The sequence below is a fragment of the Otolemur garnettii genome, unplaced genomic scaffold (genome assembly GCF_000181295.1).
Source record: "Otolemur garnettii isolate 467f Iridium unplaced genomic scaffold, OtoGar3 scaffold00043, whole genome shotgun sequence".
In the NCBI taxonomy this organism is placed as follows: Eukaryota; Metazoa; Chordata; class Mammalia; order Primates; family Galagidae; genus Otolemur; species Otolemur garnettii.
The window spans coordinates 1,100,370-1,112,814 of record NW_003852438.1 but is presented as its reverse complement, the minus strand read 5'-3'; the positions used below and the strand labels follow the sequence as shown (position 1 = coordinate 1,112,814).

The 12,445-nt window shown below is 37.7% G+C and overlaps 1 protein-coding gene across 1 annotated transcript in view; it reads right to left on the bottom strand.

Annotated features, from left to right (window-relative positions):
• The window catches only part of DNAJC15 (DnaJ heat shock protein family (Hsp40) member C15), a 61,034-nt gene extending 48,637 nt beyond the window's left edge, over positions 1 to 12,397 (bottom strand). The window contains exon 1 of the mRNA XM_023513637.1: positions 12,189 to 12,397. Coding sequence (XP_023369405.1) covers positions 12,189 to 12,397 — 209 coding nt within the window. The remainder of the gene's footprint in view (positions 1 to 12,188) is intronic.
• Between the last annotated feature and the right edge of the window lie 48 nt (positions 12,398 to 12,445).

Below are 12,445 nucleotides of genomic sequence, written 5' to 3'. Positions count from 1 at the left end.
ATTACATTATTTAACAATGGTTTACTTATTTCACATTCCCTCCAACATGTCAGCTTCTGGAGGAAGGGTGCTTTTTATCTCTTTGGACTCTCAAAATGTAGCAAAATACCTGGTATACTGCATGTTTTTGAAAAGTTTATACAATGGGGTGAAAAGGAACTTAAGAAGCTTCCCCATCATCCAAAAGTCTCTTGTAGCTCATATTATTTATGTGCTGTGTTGGTGTTGAAATTATGTTTTGAAATGGGAAAATATAATAAACAGTACTAATTACATTTAAGAAACTAACATGTAATCATGCCTCAAAATATCCCAGAGCAAATAAATACAGCCAAAAGTCTCATGCAAGACAAAGAAAATGAAGTTAAGGAGCTTGTGCCAGGTAAATTTCCTTACAAAAATGAAAGGAAGATAATCTACAGGTCATGTCTGGAAAAGATGAAGGAATAGCTAACTTGTTAAAACAAACATAAAGTAACAGAAAGAAACTCCCACTAAAAGGGTTAGGTGATTTATCAAGCAGCCATTTTAAGGCTATTTCCTATCTCTGACTGCTTGATTAATTAACTTAATAAATACTCAGTAGGTATCTACTATGTGCCAGTCGTGATTTTAAGTCCTAGGGATATATCAGATAAAATCTCTAACCTTCTGAAGCTACATTTTAGCAAGAAAGACACATAATAAACAATATAAATAAGAAAAATATATATTTTATAGAGTGACATGTGCTATGGGAAAAAAATTAAGTAGGTAGGTGTGTAGTATTTATATAGTGAGAACACACATATTGAGATACAGTGTGTAGAGTAAGTTTCACTGAAAAGGTGACTTTGAAAAAAAAAATTAAAGCATATAAAGAAACCAGGCCAACATCTAAGGAGCTGTATGCAAAGGACAGGAGTTTAAAGGCCCTAAGGCAGGGTGTGCTTGGTGTGCCTAAGAAATAGCCAGAAGGCCAGTGTGCAGAGGGCAGAAAGTTGGAGGAAAAACAGAGGGATGCGGTCAGAGAAGTCACGTGGGGAGATCACCTTAAGGCTTTATCAGGTCAACAGAAGGACTTCAGCTTTTGTCTGAGTGATATGAGACCTTTGTTTCAAATAGAGGCCTAAGATTTTCTCACTTAGAATTCAAAGGATCACTATAATTGGCATTTTGAGGATAGCCTATAGAGGGTCAAAACCAGAGGCATGGAGATGAATCAGAAACTCAGTAAAATAATCCATGAAAGAGAGGGTGGTAGCATAAACCAGAGTGATCAATGATGGAAATAGGAAAAGTGGTGAGGTTCTAGACAGATGCTGAAGGTAAAGCCAAAAGGATTTGCTGTGGGGCAGATTGGATGTGGGGTATCAGAAAGAGAAGAATCAAGGATGTCAAGATTATTGCTGTCTTGAACTACTAAAAGAAAGAAACTGCCTTTTGCTGCAAGGACTCTGAAATGTCAAGGGCAGAGGGAGAGGATGTCATGAGCTCTCATTTAGACATATTTTTCTAAAAACAAGCCAGGATAAGTATTACAAATAAAGCCTAAGCAAAGCAGTATGGGAATTTCTAACACCTGGGGAGTGGGGGTGGGGAGGTCTTTTCTGCTAATGAAAAAGAATGAATGGGGATGTTTCAAAAAACATTCTTTGTTATCTTGTACTCACTTAATTCTCAAGGGTTAATCACAAGCAAATCACTTTCTGCTGAAGTCAGTGTTTCATGTTGTCTTATTATTTAGCTCAATTTCCACAAAGAAAGCTCTTTGAATTTAAACAGCAAGTAGAAGGAAGAAAAAAAGAGAGGTAAGAAGAAAGATTGCTGGCAAATCAGTAGAATTTGGGGGGCACTATACATGAAGATCAAAAGGAGGGAAGGGGGAGAGCGGGGAGAGTGATTTATATTCAAGAAAAAGTGTTAGGCATGATAAAATGACTGCAGAAAGGGAATTTCTACAATTATCCTACCCTAAAATCTTCAAGCCAGTATGAACTTCAAACTTACATATCTAAATTGAACCAATCTACATTATTATTGTTGTTCCACTGAGAAAAGCAAATACATTTGAACCTTTCTCAAACAGCAATTCCCATGAAAACCTTACATTAAGTAAAAAGGAGAAGCAAAGCTAACTACATTTATACTTGCTTTGCTTTTAAGTCATTTAATTTGTTTTAAATCACAGGCAAGCATTAATTTCTTTAGTAAGACTAGTGCGTACATAAAAGACTCAAACAAAAACAAAGCAAAACAATAAAAATCAAAAGCCAAACACAATAAGAAACAAAACTCTTAGGCTTACTCCAAATCCACCACCCAGCATAATTAACGAAAAAATGCCCAAACTTAAATACACGTTATACATAATGATTTCTTTTCTTTTCTTTCTTTCTTTCTTTTTTTTTTTTTTTTTAGAGACGGAGTCTTACTTTGTTGCCCTCGGTAAAGTGCCATGGAATCACAGCTCATGCAACCTCCAGCTCTTGGGCATAGGCGATTCTCTTGCCTCAGCCTCCTGAGTAGCTAGGACCACAGGTGCCTCCACAATGCCCGACTATTTTTCTGTTGCAGTTTGGCCGGGGCTGGGTTCGAACCCACCACCCTCGGTATATGGGGCTGGTGCCCTACTCACTGAGCCACAGGCAACAATGATTTAAGAATAATCTTTTAAGTACTATTTTGCATTTATTCAAAATAATTTGAGTCTTGTCTCTTTCTCCTAATGACATGAAAACTTTCTTTGCTCACATTAAACTAAAATGTGAATAAATGTGGCTGGTCAGAAAATCCTGCCCCAATCATCAACCCAGTCCTAGATATCCTGGAGAGGACCTGAAGCCCGAAGATTCATCACAGATTTGACCAATCAGGCCACACATTTGTTGTCAAGTTAAATCCAAACGTACTGTGATGGTTCATTTTATTGTCAACTTGGCTAAACTATCTACCTGCTTAGTCAATTAAACACTGATCTACTGGTTATGGTAAAGATACTGATATTCTGTATATGTGGCTAACACATATAATCAGTTGACTTGAAGTAAAGAAGTTTGTCTTTGATAATCTATGTGGGCCAATCTATGTGGGCCCATTAACTGAAAGGCCTTAAAAACAAAACTGAGATTTCTATGAGGAAGAAATTTTGCCTTGATGAATGACATTTTTGTCAGAACAAAGAAAAAGTAAAATAGAATAAATAAATAAATTTTAAAAAGAATCTATCAGTTCTTACCTGAAAGTTTCTAGACTATGGGCCTGTCAGCCACACAATCACATAAGACAATTCCTTGAAATAAATGGATAAAGGTTGAGTATTTTACACCTGTCAGCCACACAATCACATAAGACAATTCCTTGAAATAAATGGATAAAGGTTGAGTATCTCTAATCTGAAAATTCAAAAAATTGAGTGCCAACATCACAAGTATCTATGAGTGTAGCTAAGATAGTGACATCCTTACTTTCTGAAACAAAGCACACAAACTTTGTTTCATGCACAAATTTTTTTTTTTTTTTTTGGAGACAGAGTCTTACTTTGTTGCCCTTGGTTGCCCTTGGTAAAGTGCTGTGGCATCATGGTTCAAAGCAACCTCAAACTCTTGAGCTTACACGATCCTCTTGCCTCAGCCTCCCAAGCAGCTGGTATGATAAGACACCCACCACAATGCCTGGCTATTTTTAGAGATGGGGGTCTTGCTCTTGTTCAGGCTGGTCTCAAACTCCTGAGCTCTGGCAATCAGGCAATCCATCCACCTTGGCCTCCCAGAGTGCTAGGATTATAGGCATGAGCATGCACAAATTGTTGAAAATATATCAAATTATCTTATGGCTGTGTAAGATACATATGAAACAGAAATGAATTTTGTGTTTAGACTTGAGTGCCATCCCCAAGATATCTCATTATGTGTATGTAAATACTTCTAGTGTCTGAAACAGTTCTAGACCCAAGTGTTTTGGATAAGGGATATTCAACCTCTACATAAATATATATACATGCATACGTACAACTTGGTTCTGTTCTCTAGAGAATTCTGACTGATAAAGATGTCTGCAGTTTTGGATCCAGAAAATAATGTTTTTAGGCATATCCCCTCAATTAATTCATTATTCAAAATTTAATTCAATATTTAAATATTTAACCTGGATGCCCAATACAGACCAGCTACTACAGTGGGTGTAGAACTACAGATCACAATATGGGGAGGAGGGAAGAGGAGGGGAAGGGGAAAGAGGAGGGGAAGGGGAATGGGTGGAGGGAGGGTGATTGGAGGGATCACTTCTATGGTTTATCTTATAAGGGTCCAAGTGAATCTTTCTAAGAGTAGAATATAATTGTCTTAACACAATAATTAAGAAAATGACATAAAGGCTATGTTAACCAAATTGTATATGAAAACACCACACTGTACCCCAAGATTGCATTAATGTACACAGCTATCATTTAATTTAAAAAAAAATGTTAAAAAAAATTTGGAGAAAAACATTTAGAGAGAGCTATAGATCAATAAAATGACCTCACAAAGATTACAAGTTGACTCTCAACCTCAAAACAAAACTCATATGATCTCTAAAACATATTAATTTCCTTTTATTTCTCCACAAATTTATCTAATTCATTTCACAATTTACCAAATTTTTAGCCAGAAACATTTCGTGGAATAGAAAGGTAGGGTAATACTATTTGCCAATGAGTTTCAACTGTCTAGGCATCTGACACTTCCATATTTTGGCCCAGATTTTATGGATCACAGTAGATAAAATGTGCTCTAGGATATGCAAAAGGCACTTAGTTGTAACCCCACCCATTTCTCATGTTACTACAAGTTAGTACATCAACCTACAGGAACACTGGAGTTAAGACCCACTGCTCAATAGTTACACTGAAATAACCAGTGCTGAGAAAAATCTAGCATATAGATTTTGCCAGTTAGTGAATGTTAGCACATTTTTTCAGTCAAACATGAAACAAAGAGGCACCAACTACAAAAAAATTATAATACAGTAATTAGACTTTAAATAATTCTTTTAAGCTTTCACCTTGATGCTAGGTTTAATTTGAGAGAGAAAGATTCCATGTTTATACTTTTCTTAAGATTTAATAAGTCAGTGCTGGTAGGAGATGGTAGAGGTAACACATTGAAAAATAATTTCAGAAGGTAGTAATTTCAGAGTTAGTTTTTTTTAACTTGTTCATCACTATTACTTCATTATTGATCCTAAATATATTGCTTTCAAGTGCAGGAATATCTTTAGTTTTGTATTCTAAAATGTGTAGGAAAGGTCTTCTTTCACCCAATCAATACCTTTTATCATTCTATTATTACATTGCCTTTTATTAATTTTTTTTTTGTCCAAGGACTTTCAAACTTCCTCTTGAATTAGGTTTTAAACTATTTTTGCCTATCTTCAAATGAACTATCCCTTTTTCATCCCTCTCCCTACTCAATCTCATTCCCACACACTCAGTCGTACACTTCTCTCCCTCAATAAATTTATTGTTGTCCTCTTCTGGAAATTTTCCATTTATGTTTGAATGTCTTGAAAGGTACAAAAATACCCAAGTCTTATATGACCAGCTGAGGTGGCTCATGCCTGTTTATAGTCCTTTCACTATGGGAGCATTTTGGGAGGTTGGGACAGGAGGATCACTTGAGCCCAGGAGTTTGAGGTTGCAGTGAGCTATGACACCACTGCCCTCTAGCCTGGCCCACAGAGCATTAAATGACACAGAGAATTAGTTAAATGACACTAGGGAACATAATGTTGTTTAATTATCTAAAGTCAAACTAGATCCTAGCCCTGTTCTTTGGTGTCATCACTTCTTATAACTATTTATTTCACAAAATTTTATTTTCTCTCCTTTAAGTTGTATTTTCAATACTCACATATTTTAAATGAAAACTGCATGGTTTAATAAGTATGAAAATGGAATTACTATTCCCTCCTTCAGTTTCCTTCTACATGGAGCCACATGGCAATCTATCATACTTCCAGTTTGACCCTGTTAATAACGACAGACATACACTTTGGCCAACAACTCAGACTTAGAAGTTGTCAAGAGAGTGGTCCAATGAATAATCTCCTGAGCTGACACTGGAAATCTGAACTGGGACAATGTGGCTAGCATAGGAATCAACAACCTTACATATATTCATGTCTTTAGGCTCAGTAACTATAATTCAAAAAAGTTATCCTAAGAAAATCATGAGAAAGATGCATAAAAATGCTTATTAGAATGTTCATCACTATTTATTTATAATATAAAAAACTGGAAATAACTTGAGTACTCAATAATTGAACTAAGATATACCCCAAACATGAATCTATAATTAAATATGATAACACTAAAATCTTAGGATCACAGACTTTGAAATCAAAGAAATTTAATTTGAGTTTTGGCTCCTTACTTGTCAGCTCCATGAGCTTGGCCGAGTTATGTGGTCCTCACGTGTTCCCTCATTTGTAATATGAGGGTAACAACATGCCTAATTCCTTGTGTTAGTATGAATTTTTATAAATTAGGACATCCATATACATCACCTAGTATTTGACATGTGATAAACATTCAATAAATGGTAGCTATTATAATTATGGTATGCTACTAGTATATAATTATTCCTTTTAAAATCAAGAGGAAAGGCCAGGTGTGGTGGCTCATGCTTGTAACCCTAGCACTCTGGGAGGCTGAGGCAAGTTGATTGCTTGAGCTCAGGAGTTCAAGACCAGCTTGAGCAAGAGCAAGACCCCATCTCTAAAAATAGCTGGGCATTGTAGCAGGTGCCTGTAGTTCCACCTATGCAGGAGGCTGAGGCAAGAGAATCACTTGAGCCCAAGTGTTTGAGGTTTCTGTGAGCTGTGATGCCACAGCACTCTACCAAGGGGACAAAGTGAGACTCTTGTCTCAAAAAAATAAAAAAATAAAAAAATAGAGTGGCGCCTGTGGTTCAAAGGAGTAGGGTACCGGTCCCATATACCAGAGGTGGCAGGTTCAAACCTGGCCCCAGCCAAAAGAAAAAAACCGCAAATAAATAAATAAATAATAAAATCAAGGGGGAATAATAAAAGTTTATTAAAGAAGAAAAATCTTAGGAAGATCCCATGTAGTCAGATGGGTTTAACAACTTTTAACTGCAGAAAACCCTCTGACCCAACCACTTTAAAATAAACATTAAAAATGAATTCTTCCTGGCATTGCTCAATAAGAACAAGTACATTGATCTTTGCTATCTCCCTTCTTATCCTAGCACTTATATTTGCACTCTAATCATAACAATGATCCCATTGCCATTCTAACTGGGCTCTTCCCTGTCAAGTACTCCTGTAAGCTTTATTATACTGACTTTGAAGTATCTGGCAAGAACCCCTCAACATCTCTTTTTTGCCTTACTTCTGATATCCACCCTACCTGCAACATTCGGAACTTTGCTTACTTCCTGATTAAGAAATCATCCCTTTCGCAAAAAGCTATCTTTACTTTCTTACAGCCACCTATTTGACTTTCAGGCAGTAATTTCTTATACTGGTAATGCTCATAGCTAAGCTTTTCATTACATTATTCTTTTCTTTTTTTTGAGGCAGAGTCTCACTTTGTTGCCCTTGGTAGAGTGCCATGGTGTCACAGCCCACAGCAACCTCAAAATCCTGGGCCCAAGCAACCAGGCACCCGCCACACTTGGTCATTTTTTTGGAGCAGATGTCAATGCTGTCTAGCTGGCCTGGGGCCAGGTTCGAACCCGCCAGCCAGGGTGTACGTGGCCGGCGCCCTACCCACTGAGTTACAGGCACCACCCTATTCTTTCCTTCTTTTTCAAGTTAAGGTGAAATAAAACTAACTCTGCTCTGAAATTTAAGAATTTTTAAACGTATCTTGAAAGTATCTTAAGACCCTGAAAACCATGACTATAAATCACTTCTTGGAGTAGAATTTCATCAATTTCTGATCTCTAAATAATGAAGTGGCAATGTGGTACAATAAAAAAGCCAAAGACTTTGGAGTCAAAACTGGTTTCATGTCTTAGTGCTACCACTTACTAACAGTATGACCTTGAGACAATTAACTTCTTTGAGCCTCAGTTTTCTTATGTGTCAAATGGTGAAGAGTAGCATCTAACTTCGTCAGATCACCATCAGAAAAGGCAAAGTAAGAGCACGGTGCCTGGTACATAGCATACAGTCACTATATGTTAGTTCACATAACTATTTTCATAAAATTCTACTAACTATTCTGTTGCACAAAATGAAATATTCACTTGCATAAAATGAAATCGATACCTTCATGCATATCTTACTTTTATTACAGAATGAATAAAATAGAAAATACTACTAATATTAAGAAGATAGAAGACAGAAATGCAATTTTTCACCTTATAAAAGACCTTATATTTGAAAAGACTGAAAAGCACTATGTTACAGCAAACAAATTAAAACAACAAATTTGTACTGGCTAAAAATGAATTTTTACTTAAGCATCTAAAATAATCTTCTATAAATCTCACAGTCTAAAAATCCTTATCAGACTTCTAAAATATAAACAAGAACTTATTGTTAGAAATAAATCTGTTGACACTTAAAAATGAGTCAACAATTCTAAACTGGATGATATTCCAATTGTTTCTAAATAGCAGATAGTTGCAAGTTTTCTAGAATGGAAGGAAAGCCTGAAATGACTTATCCCAAGTAAGTTAAAAGGAACATGCAAATGAGCTATTACTTTATGGCACTTTTTACATTTTTTTTTTTTTTTCAGATAGTCTTGCTATGTTGCCCTTGGTAGAGTGCTGTGGTGTCAGTGCTCACAGCAACCTCCAACTCTTGTGCTTAAGCGATTCTCTTGCCTCAGCCTCCCGAGTAGCTGGGACTACAGGTGCCCGCCACAATGCTTGGCTATTTTTTTGTTTTAGTAGGCCTGGGCTGGGTTCAAACCCACCAGCCCTGGCACATGTGGCCAGTGCCCTACCCACTGAGCTACAGGCACTGCTAGCACTTTTTTAATTTTTATTTTAAAATTCTTTACATACAACATGGTGACTATCATTAACAATATATTGTATTCTTAAAAGCTGCTAAGAAGCCAGGCATGGTAGATCGCATAGGAGGCCAAGGTGGGTAGATTGACTGAACTCATGAGCTCATGAGTTCATGAGTCCCAGACTAGTCTGGGCAAGAGCAAGAACCTGTTTCTAAAAATAGCCGGATGTTGTGGGAGGCACCTGTAGTCCCAGCTACTTGTGAGGCTGAGGCAAGAGAATCACTTAAGCCCAGGAGTTTGAGGTTGCTGTAAGCTGTGACACTACGGCACTCTACCAAGGGTGACATAATGAGACTATCTCAAAAATTAAAAAAAAAAGCTGCAAAGAATGTATATTTTAATATATGTAATTTTTAGAATACTGTTCCTACCACAAAAAAAAAGTATGTACAGTACTTAATGTATTATGTTAACTAGCTTGTTTAGACATTCCATAGTGTATACATATTTCAAAACCTCTTGTACATGAGGGACATGTCAATTAAAATAAAATTTATCCTAAAAAAGTTCAGAAAATTGACAGGAATGGAAAGAGAATCTGAAAGTCTTCGGATAGCAGAAATTTTACAATACAATTTTTAAAATGTAAAATTAAATTGGTGTTTTGAATCAATACACAAATTAATTAAAAACCATATAGAAGCCTTTTAAATACTACAGTGTAATAAAATCCTTAGTGAATTACATTTTTACATCATTACAGGCAGTCCTTAGGGGCAAGTGTGATGTGTAGAGAGAGTATCATTCTGTTATTGGTTTTCACCTTTGGTTTAGTTCTCTTCTGTTAAATTCTAATACCTACTATATGAAACTACTTTTTTCAGTTGTGGCAGTAGTTGTTATATTGGAAGTATTCCAAAAGGAAGTGAAAATTATCCTCTGGAAGATCATATTTATTCATTTAAAGGAATATGCAACAATATTTTACCTTATACCCAGCAACAGTTCTTCACTGTTCACTTATATACATATGACATATATGTATGTGTGTGTGTATATATATATATATATATAGTGAGATTCTATCAAAAGCCCGAAATATAATGATAAATGCACAGAGATTGATGAGTTTCAGTCTCTCTCCCTTCCCTCTTTCTTCACAATACTCTGACCCTCTCCTTCTATTAGTAATTTCTAATGCTAGATATTAAAAAACAAAAACAAAGCAGAACCGAACACAGAAAAAAGAGCTTTGTTGAAGCTGCAGGGAAAGTTCCACTTTTCCTTGTGGACTGAAAGCAGCAACCATGTATTCCAAGATAAAAATAATTTTTACTCTGATACATCATCAGCTGTAAGAAGATAAGGAAAGCTCTATACAAAACCATCTAATGGCATCCCATCTCATTAAGAATAAAAGACAAATGTTTTATGATTGATTAAAAAAAATCCATGAATATACAAACTGATACAAATAAATGATCAGATAAATAAATAAATAGGGGAGAAAAGACATATCTCCCATACAGAAGTTGTTCAAGTAATTTTACAGATTACCCATAATCCGTATTACCCTCAAGGAAGTCCAACATTAATTCCCTCCTCCTTCTCCTTCAAAGTGGGCTGTATAAGGTAACTTCCTTCAAAAAGTACAATGTGGAAAGGGGAGAAAAAAAGAGTAAGTTTACACTGAAGAAATCTGACAAATATTACATCATCAGATTAGATCAAAGTTAACACAAGCAGAGATAAATCATGTTTGCAGAATGATCCATCACACCTTCATACAGTGTGATAAAAATGGTACTTCACCTTTCTGGTCTTCCTCCTCAAAATCCACAACCTCAGTCTAATCATAAGAAAAACATCTGAGAAATTCCATTAGAGGGGTATTCCACAAAATGCCTAACCAATATCCCTCTAATCTCTCAAAGACATCAAAACCAAGGCAAGTCTGAGAAAGCATCAGAGACAAGAGGAGCCAAAAGAGACTTGTGAACTAAACGTAATACGGTGCCCTGCTGGGGATCCTGGGACGGCAATAGAACACTAGGGAAAAAGCAAGGGAATCTGAATGGAATAAGAACTTTGGTTAATAATAACATATCACTATTGGATTGCTAACTATAATTAATGTGGCATACTAACACAATAGGAGAAACTGAGTGCACGGTATATGAGAACTCAGCATATAAATTAAGACTACTTAAAAAATAAAGCCTATTTAAAAGGAAAAAGTGTTATACATGACGATTAGATCTCAAGACAGCTAACAGTACTTATTTCATCTGTAATGGCATTTAAGTATTATAATGTTCTGAGAGCACAGACAGTAAAAATGGAGTTCCATAAAATAATACTCTATTTCCCTTACACTGTGAGTTAAACAGACTTCTGTGGGCTAAAAGAATATCCAACATTTACAATAGTGTTTTGAAACACTACTTTCAGGGGACTATGCTTTCAAATTTCTCACTATCAATGAAATTAAAATCAGTTTACAACTGAAAACAAAGTTAGTGTGTGGGTCTTGGGACTGTCTCAGGCCTGTCTGCATTTACCAATCCTTACTTTGGCCTTTGCCTACTCTGCTCTGTGGAAAAAGAGCTGAGTCCTGCAGGTTCCTAGTCAGCTGACTCCCAGTTGAGCCTGACCAGTGGCATACAATAGTGGAAGACCCGGGCCGGAGCCAAGATGGTGGACTACAGCCAGCTTCCCACAGAGGCTCCCATCCAGAAGGAGACTTAAAGGACATAAGTCTGGCAAGTAAGCTGATGGCTTGGAGCTGAGCCAAGAGAGAAGATTGAAGAACCCACAACAACTTTGCTGAGGCGAGCTGTGACCCCAGAAATACAATCAAAAGGTACAAAACCCACCACCAGTGGTGGCGGTGGCAGTGGAGTCCTCGGCTCATAGAGCCGCATGCGCTGCAGTTGGTGCCAGAGGAACCCACAGCTCCTGGCAGGCCGTAACTGCTTGCTAGAGCCACACATGCCCTGCGGGGGCAGTGCAGGAGTCCCCCACTCTGGGCAGGCTCAGAACTGCTTGCTAGAGCCAGGTACACCCCTTGGAGAAGTGGCAGAGGAGTCCCCAACTAGGGGCAGGTCCAGAACTGCTTGCTAGAGCTGCACGTGTCCCATGGGCAGTGGCAGAGGAGTCCTCCTCTCTGGGTGGGCCCAGAACTGCTTGCTATAGCCACAGGTGCCCCGTGGGGGCTGGTGGAGGAGTCCCCCACTTCAGGCGGTCCAGAACTGCTTTATAGAGCCCCGCGTGTCCTGCAGGGGCCAGCAGAGGAGGCCGCCGCTGCGGGTGGGCCCAGAACTGCTTGCTAGAGCCATGCGGTCCTGCAGGCAGCCGTGAAAGTGTTCCCTGCTCTGGGCGAGCCCAGATCTGCTTGCTAGAGCCATGCGTGTCCCGCAGGCAGCTGCAGAGGAGCCCCTTCATTTCAGGTAGGCCTAGAACTGCTTGCTATAGCCATGCGCGCCCTGCAGG